This window comes from Guillardia theta, assembly GCF_000315625.1.
Source record: "Guillardia theta CCMP2712 unplaced genomic scaffold GUITHscaffold_6, whole genome shotgun sequence".
NCBI classification, from domain to species: Eukaryota; class Cryptophyceae; order Pyrenomonadales; family Geminigeraceae; genus Guillardia; species Guillardia theta.
In genome coordinates this window covers 648,524-669,167 of record NW_005434668.1, presented here as the reverse complement: position 1 = coordinate 669,167, position 20,644 = coordinate 648,524, and the positions used below count along the sequence as shown (strand labels likewise).

Here is a 20,644-nt window from a genome sequence, read left to right as displayed (position 1 = left end):
AGGTGTTTCGGTGATATTGCACATGACAAATTTTATCTTGTTGTTGTAATCCCTGACATGAAAACGCAAAGAGATGTTGTTATCCTCTAAGTTTTCTGTATTGAAATGAATTTGATTGTTCCTGCAGGAGTGGCGTTAGGGCTACATTCATTCCCTTGATCCCCCTCTGCCTTCTATACTCGTGCCAAGATGGAACCAGACAGTGAGCAGAAGGCGGAGGCTTCTTTCCTGTTGAGGGCAGGAAACCTTGCTGCTGGAGCATTCAACGCGAATGTGATTTCATGATGCGAATGATGCTTTGGAGACTAATCGATATAATGCAGGTGGAGGATAAGGAGAGGAAGGTCGCCTTCATAGTCATCTGTGTCACGATTTTTCTTTCAGGGTTTTTGTACACATACCTTATCCCTCTTGTTCCCTCCTACCACTTGATAACAGGAGCCTACTTTTCTACTGCTGAGGTTGCGCTTCTGTTCGCTAGCTACAGCTTTGGAGCTGCAATGGGAACTCCTCTTACGATCTTCCTCGCTGGGCATGTGAAGTGCTGGATGATGATCGCGACAGCGCAGGTGGTGTTTTTCTTCAACTGCATCATGTTCATGGCTGGCTCCTCGTTCCCCATTCTATTTCTGAGTCGAACGATCGGAGGAGTTGGAAGCACTTTCTTGCAATCAGGGAGCATCGCTATGTTAGACTCGCTCTATCCCTCGTCCGAGCGCGGCAACAGGTTTGTCATGGTCTACTTCTGCGGCGGGTTCGGCCTGACGATGGGCCCTCTCATCGGCGGCTCATTGTCCTCGGATGGAGCTTTTATTCCTTGCTTGCTCGCTGGTCTGACTCTCGCTGGCGTCTTCTCTTTGGTCATGATGTACCTAAGGGACAACGATGCTGAGTTCACCAAGATGGAGCCGTTGACCCCGCACGTGAAGGACCCGCAGACTCTTCTCTCGCTCGTGTCTCTCCTGCTCATCTCTTCCACCGTTGCGTTCAGTGAAGTCATCCTTCCTCTCCATCTCAATGTCGCCTTTGCCACCTCTGCTTCAGCTCTGGGAGGCCTCATGATGATCGCGGCCATCGCCTTCATCTTCGTGGCCAACGTGGCGGCTCTAGTCTCGGAGAAGATCAACAGAAATATGTTGGTGGGTGCTGGATTAGCTTGCAACGGTGTCGCGTTCCTCGCGCTCTTCAGCCCGGAGTCCTTGGCGGTTGAGGTTGTTCCGGTCATGCTGTTGGGATGCAGCGCGAGTGTTGTCTACACGGGTGTGTTCTTGAGGATGGTGGACAGCGTAGGGCAGGGAGATGCTCGCTCACCAGCTCTGCAGCAGGTGAGGTCAGTCCTCGCTCCCTCCCTTTCTGACTCTGGTGCAGCTTGCCTTCGTTTCTCACAACCTCGGCGCCTTCCTCGGTCCTGCTGTGCTGGGATCGTCTGTGCATCTGTTCGGGCTTGAGGCAGCGGCCTACACGTACGGAACTCTTGCCATTGCTGCTGGAGTAGCGATTGGGTGGTACGCTAAGAGAACGGCTTCGATTGAAGATGAGCCTACAGGTGAAGGAATCACTGCGCTCCTCCTCTGCTCACTGACCCTTGTGCAGTTAACGCGTCTGCCCTTGTAGATTTCCAGTTGTTGTTCACATTGTAGATGAATTCTTGGGCGTATTCTTATTGTTGTGTTGTCCTCTCAAGGATCTTGCAGAGACTTTAGAAATGCGAGCCTCGAAGGCTGGTCGTTGAATGATGTTTCAACCCGGAATGACAGCCACTGGAGTCTCTTTCGCAGTCTCTTTTTGCGTTTACAGATTTCTTACGATTTAGGGATAAGCATCCGCCGGAATAAATGGCGTTCCGGGAAAAGAGGACCGCCGTCTTCATGGCTGCAACGATTAACCAAGAATCTTCATCCCCCTTGTCGGCAGTGTCGACTCTTCCTCGTCACTCTCCTTCTTCTTCCCAACTTTCTTCACCTGTTCATTCATGATGGCGACCGAAGAGTCTCTTCGCTTCTCTGCCTCCGATTGCTTGGATGCAAGCTTGGCAGCCTTCTCCTGCGCCAGCTTCCTCCTCACCTTGGAGTCCGAGTACACCTCGAACGGGCTGTCCACCAGCTCTCTCCCCTTCATTCCCACATATACTTGCAGGACACCCTTGACCGTCGACTGATACCTCACCAGGTACGTCCCGTCGTCGTTGTCTTGGATCGAAACCTCAGGGACCTCGACCCCGACGATCGACACTTCCCAGCTGTCGCCGCCCTTGTCCAGATGGTTGCCGTACTTGTCGTAGCTGTGGATGGTGAAGGAGGAGTCCTTGAAGGTGGCGACGGACAGCAAGCCCATTCCTGACGCCTGCGAGGCCTCGACGTCCACGTAGGAGGGAGAAATCTCGCAGAGGTAAGGGCTTCCGGAGATTTCCTCTCCGTTGAGAGTGATTTGAATCCAGTAGGACCCCTTGATCAGCGTCGACCATGTCACTGTGTACCTGCCGTTCTCCTGGTCCCGAACTTTGGCCTCGCACACTGTGGGGCCTGAGATGGAGAGAGAGTATTTGTCTCCCCCATGCGTCCTCGCGTTGCCGAACATGTCCTTGGAGTTGATCACAAAGATGTTGGGTATCCCTGCCATCCCCGAGTGCAGCCCGTCGCCGGTGGCGATGCAGTTGAGCGGGTGGATGGGCCCGGGCCCGACGTTAACCGAGTAAGGAGCCGTACCAAGAGACTCACCATGGCAGCTGATGTCTACCTCATACACCCCAGTGGAGTTGGCGGTCCAGAAGAAGTCGTACTGGCCCTCACCCAGGTATCTTCGTAGGATCGTGACCTTCTCAGGTCCGGAGATGTGAACTTCGATCGGGTCCTCCTCCTGGCGGATGTTCTCGTACTTGTCCTTGGCCTGCACGTGCAAGTCTGCCTCCTTGCCTGCGACCGTCGCGTAGATCCCCGGGCCATGGATGTAGCATGAGGGCGGGTGGATCTCAGCTCCTATCGCCTCGATCCCCCACGGGCTTCCCTGGATGTCCTGCCCGTTCAATGTCACATGCAACTGGTATTGGCCTGACCACAAGGCGGTGTAGGAGCAGGTGTAGTGCCCGTCCTGATGGTCGAGGATCTCAACATTGACGTCCTTCTCTCCTTTGAGAACAGCATAGAAGCTGTCTCCTCCAACTGTGCACCTGTTTCCGAACGTGTCGAATGCAAAAATCTGAAAGCCAGTTTCATCGCCCACCGAGCAATATTTCAAGCCATCGCCATGCTCGTGCTTTCCTTCTGCCATGCACTGAGACGCGTCGGTGACTGTGTGGTCCACGAAGATGAGGAAGGGGCTTTCATGGATGTGCTCCCCGTCGACCCGCACAGCTAGGAAGTACTCGGAGCTGCGCTTGGCGGCATAGGTCACAGTGTAAGTGCCGTCCTCGTGATCAGCAACCTCGCAGGCGATGCTGAGGGATCCATCGAGGGACACGAGAACTCCTTCCACCTTCGCCCCCCCGTTGGTCACGATGTTGCCAAAGTGATCGTTTGACTCCACGAGGATTGAGTTCGGTACTCCTGCGCTGCTTCCTCCCAGCCCTGATCCCTCCGCCGTGCATTTTTCGGCGGAGGCGTTGCCAGTGCGAACGACGGCCTTCCAGGGGCTGCCCTTGATCGGCTCGTCTTTGAGGGCCACGTGGATGTCGTACTCGCCTCTGATCATCCCCGTCCACGTCACCTCGTACGTCCCGTTCCCGTTGTCCATCACCTTGGCTCGCACTCGGATGCCTTCCTGCACCTCGAGGATGCGCACCTGGAAGTCGTCTCCCGGCTTTCGCACCACATTGCCGAACTCATCTCTCGCGTGGATTCGAAACTGGACAGGTCGTCCTGCTTGCGCTATCTTGAGGCCGTTACCGAACTCATTCTCAATGCCCTCGGCCATGGACTCCATCGCAAAAGTGCTGGAAGGATCAACAGTCAAGACGAAGGGGCTGCCTTGGATGTCTATCTTGCCCAGCTTCACTTCGATGAAGTAATCCCCTTCCTTGAAGCATCGAAACTCCGTCACATACGACCCATCCTTGTTGTCCTTGATCACCGCGTTCACTGTGTCTGTTGGGCTCCTGCATCGCACCGCGAAGTCGTCGCCACCTTCCTCCCTCCTGTTTCCGAATCTGTCCTTGGCGAAGATGGTGAAGGAGCAGAGAGTTCCGGCAACGGAGAGGAGGCGAGTCATCGGGAGCTTCACTAGTGTGCACTCGCAGTTGGGAGGGTAGGTCGGGCCCGGACGCACGTGGATGTCGAAGGGACTCTCAGCGACCGGCGTGCCGTCCAGCAGCACGTGAAGCTTGAAGTCTCCGCTCCATCGGCACATGTACATGCCCGCGTACGTCCCATCGTCCATGTCGATGAGGTGAACTTTCTCGGCCCCCGGCCCCTCCAGGTCAGCCACGAACTTGTCGTCCCCGTGCATCACTCGGTTTCCGTACCTGTCCAGCGCCTCGATGAGGAAATGCCTGTCCTCCCCACGTGACAATCTTCGAGACCATCCCCGCTCACAGTCGACATGCTCGCGTCTGCCGTCGCTTCGTGTACAGACACTAGGAACGGGCTGCCTGCCAAGTGCTCCTTGTGTAGAGTGATGGAGATGCGATACTGCCCGGCAATGGTGGGAGTGTAGGCAGCCCTGTAGCTTCCATCCTTGTGGTCGATCACTTCAACTGGGATCTCATCTGGGCCCAAGACGGCCACGAGGAAGGGATCGCCTCCCTGCTCCACCTTGTTCCCGTAGCTGTCTTTCGCCGCCCACTCGAAGGAAGCTTCCATGCCAACCTTAGCCGACCACAGCCCCAGGCCCGTCACGTGACAGCTCCTTCCCTTGGCTGGCCCAGGAAGTATCCGGACAGGGAAAGGGCTGCCACCCACGGACGACTTGCCCACGAAGATCCACAGCTGATACTGACCAACAAGCGAGGAGCTGAAGGTGAACGCGTAGGCCCCTTGAGCGACGTGGGTACACGTGCAGCTGATCTCTTTAGGGCCGGTCAAGAAGGCGTTGATCCCCCCCTGCTTCACGAGCCACTGCTCCATCATCTCCCGGTCGATGTCTGTCCCCACCTTGGCGTTACCGTAACCATACTTGAGCGACACCCCGAAGGAGTAGAGCTCTCCCGCGATGCACCTCTGCAGAGAGCCGTCCATTGCTTCACGGTCGAGCTCACACACAAAGATTCCCTCGTTCTCGATGGCAACCTCGACCCTCGCCTCTTCTCTCCTCGTGCTCTGGCTGGACAGAGCACTTTCCCTCGATTCGCTCCTCGTGCTCAGTCGCTTCATCTTCTGCGTGTAGGGGTTGGCAAGTGCGACTTGCAGAGGCTTGATGTCCGACTGTTTCGCTTGGAAGCGCAGCAGAGCTTCTCTCCTCGCCCCCCCATCAAGCGGCGACCCGGATCTGCTGGCAGCATCTGAAGGGTCGAGAATGCGACTAGTCCTTGTGGACAACCGGGGGAGGCGAACGAAGTCTTTGACATTGAGCTCAGCCATGGGATATGTCCGGCCAAGACGATGCTCCACGTTGACTGTACGCGATTGGGTCCAATCTGGCATCAACGAACCTTTACTGTACATGTTGGGGTTTAAAGATTTTATCAGCCCTGAAGGAGTTCCCACGCGCTGCAGAAGCGCATCCCTCACCTCAGGGAGAAAAGCGATTCCCTCCTCACTGGTCATGGCGAGGTCTCAACTGACTAGTGATGGAGACGTTGATGCTTGAAAATCATTGCCTCTTCTACTTCCCTGGTGTTTTTTTTTGAATTTCCGCTATCAACTTTGCAAACTTTTCTTGTTAGTTCTTGCATGCCCAAGATTCATGCTCACTTGTAGATGCTCAATACATCTTTGTGATCACGTCTTGTCGCTCAACTTGCTCTGCTCTCAGCCATTCCCTTTTCCCCTCTGCTTCCTTCCTCAGCCTCCTGCTCCCGCCATCTTCACCACGGAACTTAACGGCTGTCGGCTGACCACCACCCCTCTTGCAACCACCTTCCTACCGGTGGTCTAGTCTTGTTACTACCTTCTTCGCCGTTACATCCCACATTCTGCAACGGCCCCCCCTCCCCCCCTCCCCCCTCCCCCCCTCCCCCCACCCCCGATGACTTTGCCAAGTTGGCAAACGGAATCTAGCCGCTTGATAGACAAGAAGTAACTTGTAGTAGTAACTTAGTAATGTATTCATAATCGGAGAAAGTCAAGAATCATTCAAACTTGTGGCATTCCAATATTGCCTTTGTGCAGCCCATGATCTCGTAGGAAAGCTGCAGTTTGATCGGCAAAGTATTGATTCATTGAGTCAGGGCACATTTCACACAGAATTGCAAGCAACCAAATCCACCGTCTCGCTCCTCCTTCAACGTAGTCATGCTTGCACTGATCATATGAGTACGTACCCGGCGACAGCTCTGGATTCCCAGGGAGGGTCTGATCCACCAACACGTCATAGTACAATCTTAACAAGTCCTCTTCGATCTCCCTTCGCAAGTCTGGATTCGCATGAGAGATCAAATACTGACTCAGGTCCTGCGCACCATTACCCAACCCTACCATCTCCCAATCCAACATCAACGGATATCCCTGAGGTTCGAATACCCACATGATGTTCCCAGGATGAAAATCTCCATGCACAAGCGTCCATGGTCGGTTCCCCGAGATGCTCTGAAACTTTTTCCAGTCCACACTGTTCATGGCAGCAGACATGCAATCGAAGAGGTTTTGATCCCATTCCACTTGGCAGTTACTCTCTGCAATTCGTTTTTGAGTTCGCATCCATGATTCTTTCCCTTGCCTTTGTGCCATCTCCCAGCTCTCCTGGTTTCGTCCTTGAATCCAGTCTCGTCCTCGCAACCAATCATGCTGGAGCAGCGACGGATCCAACCAATACCGACGATGCATCTTGGCAGCCTCTTGGAAGGTACGCTTAGCTACATCAAATGCGGTGAGAGGGGAGGGAAGTCGTTTTAAATGTTCGCTCAAGTCTCTTCCCCAATTCAAAGGAGAACCACTCCCAAAGAAGTAACCGCTGAGCACCGACTTTTCTCTCAGATCTTCCATCATCAGGGTTCGTTCTCCCGTATCTGCATCGCCCTTAGCATAATATACTTTCACCAGGGGAATAGACGCCTTTTGGAATTCATTTGCAAATTTTTGATAAAACAGCGCCTCTCGATACAGGCCCAAGGTTTTACTCTGTGCGAATCCGTTGTCTGAAGTATTCTTTATCACGAATGTCAAGGCCTTGTCATTAGGCCAGCATACATTTACAACCTTCATGCAGCCTGACAGACCTCCTCCATTGCCCTTCAACGCTTCCAATGTTACCATGACAGTTTTTCTATCCTCCTCCGATAAGGGAAGATGCTCTCGTATCCATTCTGTTTCAGCTTCCTTCATTTTTTTAGCTCAGGAGCCAACGTTTTTATCGCACAGTTCTATCGCTTATCAAGTTTGGATGACGATAGCAGAGAGACGAAGCACCTGCACGACTGAGATGGCGCATCTGCTTTGCTTCCACTAGCAGCGTCTCCTCTCCCCATCTCCATCGCTCGCTCCCTCGTCTCGCCATAACTCCATCGGTTACACCTGCACACGATATGACCCCGTCCGATGACCCCTACCCCCTTCACCCAGTTGAGAGGGAGACGGAGGGGTGGGTGTACATTGTCGGGGCATGCTCACGATACCGTTGTGGAATACTACCCCTGTTTTTCTCTGTCATAAAAGGGGTGGGGGTGAATTTTGCACCCCTTGCTCATACCCTGATTGGGTACAAGTGTATATGGTCATTTTTGAGGGGTGGGTGGTGGAACGATGAGGGGTACTATCAGGAACGACGGGGGTACTCTAAGGAAAATTGTGAGGTAGAGCAGCCCGAATATTTGCCTTAGAACGTGGGGTAGTGTATCCAAGGGGTGGTAGGGGTAGTTTCGGTAAGTTGGGTAGGGTAGCAGGCGTCGCGATGCTGTGAAATGAAGGCTTGGGAGGGAGAAGGGGAAGAGAGGGAAGAGGAGGAGAGAAAGACAAGAGGCAGCGGTGGGGAACCATGCAGATACGTTGAACGGTATGAAGAGACACTTGCACACAATGTCCCTTTGAGTTGCAGAAGAGGCTCACCATGATCTAGTGTCAGTCACTTGCGAAGAAAGAATCAGCTCTGCTCTGCGATATGATGTGTGAGGTATGAAGCCGAGGAGCTCAGACAAGAAGCAGGATATTCAGATAGATGACATACCGTGATAAGGATAGATGAAGGATCGAAGAGAATGATTTGAAGAAGGGGTTTCTGCTGCCTGGAGAGGGTGATGCTAGGGAAAACATATGGAGGGAGGGAGATTAGGGGGCAGTACAATGGAAATTTTCAGTTGCTTGTAGCGATTTAATGTGCACGTGTGCAGGCAGGTGTTACATCTCCGCGATATCCAACATTACGGCATGGACTAGTCGTGATCGACCAAGCGGGTGCTTGCTGCATGCTCTCTCCCACGTGGCGCGGCTGGCCAGGGAAGTGAAAGTTGGAGGGAGTTGGTTGGACCCTCATGCCCCCCATCACAGCAGCGGGTCACGTCGTCATCGACACTCCCTCTCCCCTTCACTTCGCTCTCTTCCCCGTGCAGATCGTTGCGCTGATTGCAACCATCGCGCAGTATCTGAGCCCCTACCCCGTCATCAGGAGGATCGCAAGGCAGAACAACACAGGGCACTTCAGCTACCTGCCGTACTTGACCAACTTCATCAACTCTTGTCTCTCCACCTTCTACGGGTTCCTCATTCGCGACACCTTCGTGATGATGCTCAACAGCTTCGGGGTGACGGTGACGGCAGCCTATCTGTTTGCGTACCAGCGGTATTATCATGGCAGAATGAGGCTGCTCGTGGAGATCTTTCTTTCTCTCGTCACGCTGCTCGGGGCCTGTTACCAGGCGTCGAACATGGAGGAGTCGAAGGGCAGATATTTCCTTGGAGCTGCTCAGAATTTCATTTCCATCGCTTGTTTCGTCGCTCCGCTCGCTACCGTGCGGGTTGTGTTCGAGAGCCGAAGTGCTGAGAGTGGTAAGCTCTTGTTCCTCCTGGTTGTCTTATCATGGGGGTCGCATGATCTGCTTTCTTGTAGTGTGGTCGTCTCTTCTTCTCTTCCTTTCTTCTCATCTCCCCTCACGTTCCTTCTCAATTTGCTAACGTCTGCCTGTCCCAGTTCCCTTCCTCTTAGCCTTGATGAACTTCTTCAGCAGTTTGTCCTGGTACTTTTACGGTGACCTTATTCTCTGGTCGGCTCAAGTGTAAGGGTTTCTCAGGAGTTATCATCGACGATTGGTTTGTCCAACTGCCAAACTTGCTCGGAATATTCTTTTCTCTCATGCAGGTAGCGATCTTATGGTTCCTTCGCGTCTCCTTCTCTCCCCCTTACTTCCCTCTCGTCTATGCTCCTCATCTCTTCGCTCCTCATACTCAACTCGCCTCTCGTTCTCCTGCTCCTGCTACGTCTTGTCCTCTCTTCTCTTCCGTTGGTCTGCTTTCTGCTCTAACCTCGCTACGTGCAGCTTTCGCTCTTTGTCATCTTTCCGCCTGCTCGCTTTGTGGTCATCTGATGTATATTGAGCACTGACAAATCACAAACTCTCGCTCTCTGGCTTCCTTTCTTCTTCTCCTCCTCACCCTCTCATTTGGTCTTTCACCTCATCCGCTTGTCCTCAGACTCTCAGTGGGCCAGATGATGCACCGCTTGTTGCCTAGTCGAGTCAGCTCCTGAGCAGCGGTTGGGGAAGAAGTCGTGCGAGTGAGGAAGAGAGGGAGAGAGGTGCGCGTCACCTGGATTGGTGCTGGGAGGGATGCGAGTGGCGACGTACTGCGAGTAGGGGGCTGGTCCTCGAGCGAGTTTGGATAAGGCACGTCCTGAGAGACTTTGAGAAGAGCGCAAAGACCGTCGGTGGAAGAGAGGAGAGGGAGAGAACAGAGGTGAAGATGACAGGAGACTGGTGCCTGACCTCGTTCAAACTCTTCTTCATAGGCGGTCTTGATGCATGGGACATCGAAGCCCTGAGGAGGAATGAGAGAGGCTGGGGGAGAGAGCAGTTTGATCTGAATCAACACGACCATTGACGCAGACACTGAAGGGACGCAAGGAAAACTCACAGGCGCGAAAGGAGGATGACGGTCGATGACCTCAGGGCAGAAAAGGAACTCTGAGACAGAGGATGAGCAAACCAGAACTATAAGGAGAAGAGGGAGAGGAGGGGGGAGGGAGGCGAAGAGGGAGAGGAGGGGGGAGGGAGGAAGGAGGGAAGGAGGAGAGAGGGAGGAGAGAGGAGAGGAGGGGAAGGAGGAGGGAGAGGAGAAGGGCAGGATGGGAAGGAGGACCTCGATCATCTTCTCGTGCTATACAACCGCTCAATGTCCGTGCCGCTTCTCTGATCTGCTTGTCCGGGTGCTGGAGAAATAGAAAGAGACGGTCAAGTCGATCTCGTTGTTCTACCAGACCCTCCGATCGATTTCTGCTTGATGGAAAGTCAGTCGAGGTATTCGTCCTCCTCGTCCTCCTCGTCCTCCTCGTCCTCCTCGTCCTCATCCTCGTCTCCTCGTCTCCTCCTCCTCTTCGCCTTACTTTCATCTGGGTGCATCACCTGAGCACAAACGTTGCAGCTTTCAACGCGGAGAGGATGGCGTCCTTGCTAACGTTCGGAGCCTCAACGACATGCAGCAGGAGGACGAGGCTGTCGCTCGCTCCTCTTGAAAGGTTCCCGATGCACAACGCCGCAAAATCACGAATCTCATCATGGGGATGGGAGAGCGAGGGGAGGACAAGACGGATGATGGAGGGGATCCCTGGCGGGCAGAGAAAGCCGAGGGAGCAGATGGCGCACTTGACGACGGCAGGCGACTTGTCTTGGAGCATGAGGGCGATGCAACGGATGGCTGCCTCGTCGACGAGAGCCGAATGCTGACGTTGCAACTCGAGGTAGGAGGAGAGAAGTTGCAGGAGCTGCGCGTCCAGTTCTGCCAACGTCTCTTCCATCATCATCATCTTCTTGTGCTGCTCCACCCTTAGACTCTCCTGTGTAAAATCTCCTCCTCCTCTTCCTCCTCCTCCTGCATCTGCACGGTCCGACAGCAATGTTTCTATCTCGTGCTTTGCCTTGCTCGTCTCGATTATTTTCTTGTAGCTCTCCTCGCACTTGTTTTCCTCTTCACCAAGTTTCTTCGTCTCCCCGTCACATTTCTGCCAGTATGCAAGCAGCTGTTCTTTCCTCCTCGCAGCTGAATCATCTCCTTCCCCCTGTTTAGTAGCCAACCCTCCCCCATGCTCCTCCTCCTCCTCCTCCTCTCCCCCTCCGCTCCCTCGTCTCGCATCAGAGAGCCACTGCTCGAACCTCTTTCTCAGCTCTTCTTCCTCCGTCTTGTTACCCAGCAGGCCCAGACCCAACGCGCCCAACGATCGCAGCGTCTCGTCCTCAGCCTGTAGCAGGCGAACCAGTGCGACTTTAGCTCCCAGGTGACCAGGGGAGGAGAGTCGGAGATGCGAGAGGAGGTGGACAACCGCCTGCTGCCGTTGTTTCACGCTCTGCTCCAATGAGAGAGGATCCAACAGCGCGGCCTCCTCCTCCTCCTTCCTCCTCCCCTTGAAACGCATCAGCTTCTGCTTTGACTTGGGAAGCCTCGCCTGCTCCTGCTCCTGCTCCACCTTCCTCTTCTGTATCATCAACTTCCTCCTATGCCGCCCTCGCTCCCACTCCACCAGCGGATCGCTCAAGCTGACGCGCAAGAGCAGAGAAGCAAGCCTTCTACCATGGCTGTAGGGCATCCATGCGGCCACAGCAGAGGAGGTAGGAGAGTCCAAGCCGTGAGGGGGAGAGGAGGTAACTTGTCCGTGCTCGTCATACCAAGCATGACCGAGGAGATCGTTGCAAAGCTTCGATCTCCTTCCCTCCATCTGCTTGATATCACAACTTGCCTCTCCTCCCCTCTCCCTCTTCCCAAACATCACTGACCTGCTTCGTCAAAAAATCTTTCAGCGTGCAAACAGCGTAACATGCTCTCTTCTCCACATCCCAGACATTGATCTCTCCGGAGGACGCAACTGGCATGTTTTCAGCCTCCTCCCTCTCCTCTTGTCCCCTTATCATCTCCGCAAACGCTCACAAATGCCCGAGGGAGGAGGTGAGAAGTTTACCTGCAGCCAGCATCCGATGAGACGATGAAGATGTTGAAGATCCTCTGCGAACCGACAAGTCAATGCATCCATCATCATCAAAGTCACTGCCCCCCCCCTTCCTCCTCCTCCTCCTCATCATCATCATCATCATCGTCGTCGTCGTCGTCGTCGTCATCATCATCATCATCATCATCGTAACATTATCCCGGCTTCTTCAACCCCCCAACAAACCTCGCAAGGCTGAGTGCGACATTAAAGACAGCTTGTCCCTTCCCCCGCAGGACCTGCAGGACGTGAGAAGAGCTCGCAACGCTCCAAACTTTACCGCTAGACACACTCCCGTGCGCGGGTCCCACATTCGTACATCCCCGTCTAGACTAGAGCTGAACAAGAGGCAGCCAGTGCAATCATGAAGGATCTGAGCAACGTATATCACCTCCAACACCTCCCCTCTCCTCCTCCTCCTCTCCTCCCCTCGTCCACCAGGGATCCTACTCCTCCTCCATGATCTCAGACATCATCATCATGTCAGACATCATCTCAGACGTCATCTCTGTCTATCGTGGAATCTTCATGTGACCTGAGTAACGTCTTGCTCGTGACCCTCCAGTTGCACGTCCGGCAGGTCGCGACCATCCTCGTCCATGCCCTCAAGGTGCACGACAGTGACGGCGTGATCGCCAACAGCGCAGGAGGCGAGAGAGCGACCAGCGCGAGGATCCAACGAGAGGCAGGAGACACGAGAGGCGTGTCTTGTTAGGGGCGAGCAAACCTGCCAGGTGAAACTGCGTGAGAGAAGAACAGCAGAGAGAGAGAGAGTGGAGAAACTGGACCAACAGGTTGTGGACGCACTTACTTGTGTTCCATGCTTGAGGTTGTACACGTGGATCTTCTCGACATGCAAGACATGTTCTGTGAAAGACAGTGAGAGAGGAAGGGAAGGAGGAGGTGAGAGAGTCAGGAAAAGAAAGAGAGAGAGGATATTCAAGAGGGAGGTGGTGAAAGAGAAAGATGGAGATCTGGAAAAATTAGGAGGGTCGTCACACCGTCAGCAGGAGGAGAAGAAGAAAAGGCGCAGTAGAGAGAGGAGGAGGAGAAGGAGGCGAGGCGGATGTCCTGGTGGAAGGTGAAGTGAAGTCTTAACAGCTGACTGTCAAGGTCCCATAGGATGATGTTCCCGTCGAGAGACGCAGAGAGAAGCAGAGGCTGATCTTGTGACGCCTTGCGCACATGCTCGTATCAACACACCTCCATGCTTACGTCTTCTCCTCCCCTTCCCTCCCCTCCTCTCCTTCTCTCTTCTCTTCTCCTCTCCTCTCCTCTCCTGTCCTCTCCTTCCCTCCACCTCTCCACTCGTCTCGTCTCCTTTCCTCTACTCTCCCTTACCTGGAGGGTCGTTATCTTGGCGTCATGTGCCCTGCCTGCCCCCGCTCTCTTCAGGTTGACTCCTCTCATGTTCATCGCCGGTGACGTGGACGACGTGTCGACCAACTTGATTGTCCCGTCAATTGTACCGATCACAAGGAAAATGTTCCTCGACGTCTTGGCGACGGTCATGCAGCAGACTGAAGACTGAGGAACAGACAGCTTGTTCAATTATCATCACCATCACCATCACCATCACCATCACCATCACCATCACCATCACCATCGGCAGCAGCAGCAGCAGCAGAAGAAGAAGAAGAGACATACATCTTGGGAGTATTTGATCTTGTTCTTCTTGAAGTTATGGTACCACATGCGAATAGCTCCATCAGGAACATCAACAGTTGCAAACAGAAGGTTGAGATCCTGCAGAAATGTTGAGTGAAGATAGTGTTGTTCGTAGTAGTAGTAGTAGTAGTAGTAGTAGTAGTAGTTTCAGATGATGACCATGACGTGAAAGGAAAGCAGAAGGGTCGAATCAAGAATTGCAATGGAGCAGGGCGATATCTTACCGAATCTAGTGCAATTGAAAAGTTTTCTCTCATCGAGTAAAACCTTTTCTTCTCATCCACATGAGCATCTTTATTCCATCTTCCTTGCACGTAGCGGGCCTGACAATCACAGTCAAGATGAAAGTCAGCGAACAACAAACAACAATTCTAGAACAAGATACAAGGCAACGACAAACATGTACGTCTCTGCAATGAATTTGGTGTCTTGATGTCTCGACAGGACCTCTTTCTTATCCACAATAACTCACATCTTTCTTTGCAGCCCTGAGAGCCCGCGAAGATTCAATCTCAGGGTACCAGACGTCGACGAGGAATAGTGGAGTATGTTCGTTCACCTCCACAACCTGCAAACCATCAGGTCAACGACGCTTGAGGCAGCAACACCCATACAAGGCATTACCCGTCGCGTGTCCAAGACCTTGACTAGCTTGTCGTTACAAACAAGCACGAGTCTCGACACCATTGACAACACCCGGTTGAACTTCAAGGCGGAGATTGACCCAGAGCAAACCTGCATCTTCCTAACAGCCACAAGCTGAACCTTCTCTTCTTCCTCCTCCTCCCCCTCCTCCTTTTCCCACATCCACACAACGACACTGCCATGGTTGTCGCTCGACAGTATGAGAAAGCCGTCAGTCCGAGCAGCAAGACCAGAGACGTCGGAGACGTGCTCCTGCTTCTCGTCAAGCTTCTTCATCGACACCGTTAAGCCTTTGTCCCCTTCCTGCGCCAGTTTCAGGCCCCACACTTGTACGTGCGATCTTTCTCCTGCCACAAGAACGCCAGGAAGAACTTCCGACGTGCAGAACGGCTGAGGTTGCATGCTCGTGTTGACAATTCCGTCAAGACAGGACAGACAGTCCCATCGATACTCTAGGAGTGAGTCTTCACTCACCGTCAACGACCAGATCCTCACTTTCCCATCGAGAGATGCGGTGATGATGCCCTTATTACTCTTGTTGTCGGTGCTGGTGTACTTGATGCTGCTGCTGATGTTGCGCTTGTTGTCGTGATACTGATGAAAGTAGAAGATATCCAAGAAGACAATCTTCGACTTGTGTCCTTGCAACTCTCCCATCTCCCTCCACCACTTCAGCCCTCCTCCTCCTCCTTCCTGCAATCTTTCCGTCATCGTTGAATCGTCGGCCACATTCGACGTGTCCTCTTGGGCAGCAGTAGACAGGAAGAGCTTGGTCTCGCCGGCACGGGAAGAAACAGCCAAGACCACCCGCACCTCCTCGCCTTCTCTCCTGGACAAGAGGAAGCTTCTGCACAGAGACGGAGAGGAAAGTCTCGTCTCCACACACGCACTCATCACCAGTTCATCCTCCCCTGTCAGCCTCCAAACTTTGACGGCGGAGGAACGAGAGGAGGAGAAGAGGAGCGTTAATGGCCGCATGACATCAACCAGCACGCAGTCCAACGCCATCACAGCACTATCATGCGCTCTCGTCTTCTTTCCCCCTCGCCACTTGCCTCTGATCCATCGCCACAAGCAAAGGAAACCGTTCTCGTCGCCCAGTACGACAGCAGGAGCATGCCCAGCGAACGACACGCAGGTTATCCTCGCCTCTTCATTGCTCACTAGCTCACAGTCCAGTTCTGAAGCAGAGGACGCAACTGTGCTTGCCTGACCTCCACTGTGCTTTCTGTAAGGAATGGTCCATGCAAACAGGGAGTGAGAGCTGTCGTGTCGTGAAGCAACATGCCTCAGCTTCTGCGTACCTCTCGCTCCTTGCTTCGCTTTAGTCTTGGCATCGTCCACAAGATTGAGATCTTCTCCCCACTCATTCCTGAGAATGTCCTCTCGAGCATGCCGGCGCTTGTCCTCCAGCAACTTTCTCTTTGCCAGCGAGGCATCAAGCGCAGAATCGGTCATCTCAGTGATGAATCCTTCGAGGTTTAACACTCGTCACCCTCATCTATTCTCTGCTCTGCTCCTTTTCATCTCTCTCTTCCTCCTCCTCCTCCTCCTCCCTTTTACTCCTCCTCCTCCTCCTCCTCCTCCTGCTCCTCCTCTTCCTCCTCCTCTAGATCACTTCCGACTAATCGCGTTGGGTCCTGGCATATCTGGCTACATGTTCGCTTTGGGGTGGAGAGCAGGGGTCATTTCCTATTGGATCAAGGGGGTGGTAGGAGTAGCGGTTTGCGGTGGTCAGGTGTCATGCAGGAAGAGGGGGCTGGAAGGGAGCAGACGAGCGTGAGGGAAAAGGGAGGAAGAGGAAAGAGAGAGGACGAGGAAGAGGATGAGTACATCACCATAGGGGATCCGGCAGGAGGCGAGTACTCCTGTGACTCGAGCAGGTTAGCATCGATACCGAACTCACACAAGCTTTTGCTGATACACGCTTTAAAGCTCTTCGGATCATGGCTCCAACTATAGTGACGATGACAACGCGCTGAACAGGTGGACGAGAACGAGGAGGGCGAAGACTTTCTTCATGTCTGGTGACTTTCACTGCAGACCGGTGGAACAGGATGCCGTGGAGGGGCTCCGGCCGATCTTCATCATTGAGGCAAGTCAAGGCCCCGTCAGATGGTTCGAAGTCTCCAAGACGCCCTTCTATGTCGGAACTTCTCCAAACAATGAGGTCATTGACCTGGCTGCTCGTCTCTTTCCCTCGTCTCATTTCCTCGTCTCATTTCCTCGTCTCATTTCCTCGTCTCATTTCCTCGTCTCATTTCCTCGTCTCATTTCCTCGTCTCATTTCCTCGTCTCTTTCCCTCGTCTCTTTCCCTCGTCTCTTTCCCTCGTCTCTTTCCCTCGTCTCTTTCCCTCGTCTCTTTCCCGCAATCTGAAGCGCAAGGACCAGGTGGCTCTGACGGGTTCCGGCAACGAGCAGGTCGCAGACACGCACCTCAAGGTTTCTTGTCTCGTCGTTAGCTCCCGTGAGAATGAGAGCAGGTGGACTACCGGGCGGGAAGGCTGTGGATCACAGATGTCGGGAGCTACACCGGGACTTTCATGGATGGCAATAGGATCCCCGTCGGGAAAGTGCAAGCTATCCATGAAGACGAAGGCGTAACAATAGGTGGAGTGAAGCTGACCATCCGCATCGAGAGAAGGGCGATCACTAAGGCGAAGCGGTCCAAGAAAACCAAGGAGGGGAGAGAGCGGTTCGTCTCAGATCTGCAGAACGCTGTCTTCAGGCGCAAGGTGGCTGAGGTGGGGTCTGTGTCGACCCTTGCACGTGAACGTCGAACCAGAAAGCCCCGTCGCCACGCAAAAGTCGATGAATTTGGCAGGGCGGTGAGAAGCCGCAGCGCAAGCTCGGAGTCTTCTCGCAGCCCCAGCCCGAGCGTCCGCCGCTCCCGCTCCCGATCAAGATCCCGAGGCACAGAGAACTCAAGGTCAACAGCAAGGAAAGAGCCAGCAAGCCGCAGCAGGCGGAGCCGCAGCAGGAGCATGGATCGGTGAGGGTGCTTGTGAAGTTGCTCATGTCAGCTTATTGCCTGTCGTCTAGCAATCGACGTTCAGCTCGCAGTCGCAGTCCCAGCAAGAAGAGTTTGCGCCCGAGCAGGATGCGGGAGACGGCTAGTTCATCCCATCCTCTTTGGGATCGGGATCGATCGAGGTGCGAATTCATGCTGTTTGTGAGCATGGACCATGTCAAGAAGATCTGACATGTTGGTTGAAGAAGCAGAAGCAGAAGCAGAAGCAGAAGCAGAAGCAGAAGTGGCGGAAGGAGAAGAGAGGGAAGGAAGACCAACTTGTTTGGATCGAAAGAGAGTAAGGGCACTAGCGGGGTCGATGCTGATCGCTGGGATCATGTAGAACTTTCACCGTAAAGGAATCGGTCTGGTTAAACATGTTGCTGTCTTCTGCTTGATTACAATTTACTTCAATTTGGTACAATCGTACTTATCGCATTTGTCAGCTGATAGACATGGATTCACATAGCCTCAAGAATTGAAACGAACTCCTGTATCATGACACTTGAATATATCGTGGCCTCTCAAGCTGCAACGGTGTAAATATTGCTGCCAAGGGCAAAGTCATGGAGAAGCAAACAACTTGAGATTGCAGTACTCTTTGTTCTCGGAGTCGCTCGACGGTCCAGAATGCTGGAAAACAACGATTAAGTCAAGCAAGACTAAGTCAAGCAAGAAGCGCAAGGCCTTCATGGCTTTGAGAGTACCTGATCGTAGTGATGCACACCGACTCTTTCGCCCAGAGAAGTATACTAAAACAATGCAGATCAACTTCTCAGAAGAGTGAGTCGAGAAAAACTCACCCGGCTCAAAAACCATGCCAGCAGGTAGATAAAAGCAAGAGACATCCTGTCCGAGCACAAATGTGTCAAAACAATCTAACACTCCCAAGAGACACAAATTACGCAAAAGCTCCACAAACGAGCAGAAAAGAATGTGAAGACGTCATGACAATTGACGATAGCAGAAGGAGATATCTGCAAGGCTGGGGTGAGTATTGGTTATGGCAAAGCTATCTTGACTTACATGCCTCTGCCAAAGATATTGTTCACAGCATCAATGTACTGGAGAATCCAAGCCACCAAATCACCCCGGACTTCATCAATGAAGTTGACGACGCCAAAGAAAATAATGAAGCAGGATACGACAAAGATTTGGAATCCATCAGCAGGAATTGAAATGATGTCCTTGATTGCATTGCAGTCTAATTTTGTGGAATTTATATTAGTCTGTAGCCTTTGCAGCTTGGAATTGTCGCAACTTTCCACCACCATACGGCCACTGAAGGATGCAAAGAACCGATAGATACCACAACCAATCATAAGAAGGGCACAAACCATGTTCAAGAACTTGAAGATTTGTGCTGTCTTGTCTTCCATATCGCGATATATCGGTTGATGTAAGCTGAACAGGAAAGTTCGGCCCGAAGCTGATACAGCAAAAGTACGGTTGGAAGCCTCTGCAGACCCACCATAAGCAAAACTTGTCACTTTGGAGGGATATGCATCATTGTCAAAGTTTGCTGGACCCCCCATCATAGGAGGTCTCCCCTGCTGAATCTCAGCAGAATCATCAGGCTGGATAGAGAAGGCTGGTCCCCTAGACTGTTGTACGTCAGAAGCATACTCCCCTTCCTGCTTAAGAGGTTCCTGTCGATCCGACATTTTCGATTTTGCTTTTTCCAACACCAAGTTACACCTAATCACAACAAGATCAAATGATGGTAGCCATCTTTACATCAGTCTTCATGAGAGCACATAAATCGATCTTCTCCAAAAAACGTAAAGATATTCGACGTGAAGTGCTTACATGAAGTTGATACTAAAACTGCTTGCATCTTTTTGCCTAACTTCTCACGATTGCAGATGAAAACGATTTTTTGCTCATTATCTAAAATGTTCGTGCCATCCTACCTCCATCAATGGATGCATCTCTATCCCACCGATACCGTGATTTCTTGCCACCTGTTTTTTCCGTCTTTCTGCATTATCTTCATCTTCCTTCCTCTTTATCTGACATCTTCCTGGTCCCTCCTTCCTCGACCTCCTTCCTCGTCCTGATCGCCTTCCTCCGTCTTCTGGTCGTTTCCACCCTGTTTCTCCGCTCTCCCGCCATGATACCTCGCCCCTCAGCTCCCCTTTCTTGCGCCTCCATGACCCACCCTGAGTGTATCACCCCTACACCTCCTCACCCCCTCTTTTCCATGTAAGTACCCACCTGAGGGATAAGAAATACGTAATGATTTAATCAATACCCCTACACCACAGGCTACCCACCCCTCTCCCCAAACAATAGGGTCCTGTACCCCCTCTTATCCCCAAGAATCGAAACCTCTCAAACGTAGAGTTTCAGAGGAAAACCTCGACATTAAAGTTTTCTGCCTCAAAATATTGACTTTTCAGTCCTGACGACCTCAAGGATATCTCTACGCCTAGATACAATACCTGTCCTCATGCGCGTTCGTAGTGTAGTGGTCAGCACATCAGCCTTCCAAGCTGGTGGCCCGGGTTCGAGTCCCGGCGATCGCAAATTTTTTGCGTCGACAGTTCTTATTAGAATCCGCTTCTAAAGGGAGCGAGGGGACATCGAACTTGAACAAGCCTTGAAGAATCGCTGCCTTTGTCATCTGCTAAAAGAAAGACACCGAGGCCAGCCCGGCTGAGAAGAAAGAAGCGGGCGAACTTGTAGCAACCGAAGTGGTGAGGGAAGGAAAGCCTCGGAGGAAGGGAGTAGGAGGCAGCATTGGTAGCGGCAATGGGAACCACGATGATGGAAGAGGAGTGAGGCTTCATGTAGAAAGTGTGACAAGTAGGAAAGCATCTCACCAGGATTGATCAAAGGTTTGAACACGAGGAAAATGAACCTCTCTAGATCCAAATTTTCAAACACAGTTCAAAGCTTCAGTCTGATGTTGCATGAGAGAGAGGGGGCGTGTACAGGGCGGGGGCGGCGGGAGGGAGAGGGAGAGGACAGAGAAAGAGGGAGGGACACGGGGAGCGAGGGAGGGAGAGGCCCTGAGGGAGAGGGAGGGAGAGGGAGGGAGAGGGAGGGAGAGGGAAGGGAAGGAGAGGGGAGGGAGAGGGCGGGAGAGAGAGGGAGCGAGGGAGAGG

At 52.9% G+C, this 20,644-nt stretch overlaps 7 protein-coding genes and 1 non-coding gene across 8 annotated transcripts; 4 read left to right on the top strand and 4 right to left on the bottom strand.

Annotated features, from left to right (window-relative positions):
- Positions 1-189: 189 nt before the first annotated feature.
- Positions 190-2,487, top strand: GUITHDRAFT_150386 (hypothetical protein; the record flags this gene model as incomplete). The annotated part of the gene is made up of 4 exons (XM_005840264.1): positions 190-273; positions 324-1,325; positions 1,369-1,546; positions 1,594-2,487. The coding sequence occupies 4 exons, from the start codon at positions 190-192 to the stop codon at positions 1,638-1,640; spliced, it is 1,311 nt and encodes a 436-aa protein (XP_005840321.1). The 3' UTR covers positions 1,641-2,487.
- GUITHDRAFT_64440 (hypothetical protein) lies at positions 2,389-5,057 on the bottom strand (the record flags this gene model as incomplete). Its single annotated transcript, XM_005840263.1, has 3 exons — positions 2,389-2,580; positions 2,920-4,141; positions 4,444-5,057. Coding segments are annotated over 3 exons (2,028 nt in total), but the record flags the coding sequence as incomplete, so codon positions are not given.
- A 1,117-nt stretch (positions 5,058-6,174) lies between these two features.
- GUITHDRAFT_150385 (hypothetical protein) lies at positions 6,175-7,581 on the bottom strand. The gene has a single exon (XM_005840262.1). It carries the CDS (start codon positions 6,912-6,914, stop codon positions 6,225-6,227), a length of 690 nt encoding a protein of 229 aa, XP_005840319.1. The 5' UTR covers positions 6,915-7,581; the 3' UTR covers positions 6,175-6,224.
- Positions 7,582-8,554: 973 nt separating this feature from the next.
- Positions 8,555-9,604, top strand: GUITHDRAFT_101039 (hypothetical protein; the record flags this gene model as incomplete). The annotated part of the gene is made up of 4 exons (XM_005840261.1): positions 8,555-9,068; positions 9,211-9,267; positions 9,311-9,378; positions 9,557-9,604. The coding sequence occupies 4 exons, from the start codon at positions 8,555-8,557 to the stop codon at positions 9,602-9,604; spliced, it is 687 nt and encodes a 228-aa protein (XP_005840318.1).
- A 1,028-nt stretch (positions 9,605-10,632) lies between these two features.
- GUITHDRAFT_101038 (hypothetical protein) lies at positions 10,633-15,981 on the bottom strand (the record flags this gene model as incomplete). Its single annotated transcript, XM_005840260.1, has 13 exons — positions 10,633-11,943; positions 12,002-12,090; positions 12,184-12,227; positions 12,397-12,449; positions 12,491-12,583; positions 12,746-12,937; positions 13,022-13,077; positions 13,212-13,386; positions 13,552-13,737; positions 13,858-13,956; positions 14,103-14,201; positions 14,351-14,446; positions 14,503-15,981. 13 exons carry the CDS (start codon positions 15,979-15,981, stop codon positions 10,633-10,635), a joined length of 3,972 nt encoding a protein of 1,323 aa, XP_005840317.1.
- A 285-nt stretch (positions 15,982-16,266) lies between these two features.
- Positions 16,267-17,641, top strand: GUITHDRAFT_101037 (hypothetical protein; the record flags this gene model as incomplete). Its single annotated transcript, XM_005840259.1, has 7 exons — positions 16,267-16,406; positions 16,459-16,509; positions 16,567-16,693; positions 16,910-16,966; positions 17,008-17,268; positions 17,349-17,516; positions 17,567-17,641. The coding sequence occupies 7 exons, from the start codon at positions 16,267-16,269 to the stop codon at positions 17,639-17,641; spliced, it is 879 nt and encodes a 292-aa protein (XP_005840316.1).
- A 281-nt stretch (positions 17,642-17,922) lies between these two features.
- On the bottom strand, positions 17,923-19,234 carry GUITHDRAFT_150384 (hypothetical protein). Its single transcript, XM_005840258.1, has 6 exons — positions 18,561-19,234; positions 18,440-18,511; positions 18,338-18,383; positions 18,242-18,286; positions 18,133-18,167; positions 17,923-18,083 (listed from the first exon to the last, which is right to left on the bottom strand). Exons 1-6 carry the CDS (start codon positions 19,196-19,198, stop codon positions 18,059-18,061), a joined length of 861 nt encoding a protein of 286 aa, XP_005840315.1. The 5' UTR covers positions 19,199-19,234; the 3' UTR covers positions 17,923-18,058.
- A 756-nt stretch (positions 19,235-19,990) lies between these two features.
- GUITHDRAFT_t17 lies at positions 19,991-20,062 on the top strand. Its single transcript has one exon. It is a non-coding gene; the product is annotated as a tRNA-Gly (tRNA).
- The last annotated feature ends 582 nt before the right edge of the window (positions 20,063-20,644 follow it).

Bases quoted from the DNA above. Each gene is read 5' to 3' on its own strand.
- GUITHDRAFT_150384 (XM_005840258.1), bottom strand. From the start codon at position 19,198: ATGTCGGATCGACAGGAACCTCTTAAGCAGGAAGGGGAGTATGCTTCT. The intron at 18,512-18,560 runs GTAAGTCAAGAT...CCAGCCTTGCAG, and splicing joins AATATCTTTGGCAGAGGCAT to ATATCTCCTTCTGCTATCGT. The intron at 18,287-18,337 runs GTGAGTTTTTCT...GCATTGTTTTAG, and splicing joins TGGCATGGTTTTTGAGCCGG to TATACTTCTCTGGGCGAAAG.
- GUITHDRAFT_150385 (XM_005840262.1), bottom strand. From the start codon at position 6,914: ATGCATCGTCGGTATTGGTTGGATCCGTCGCTGCTCCAGCATGATTGG.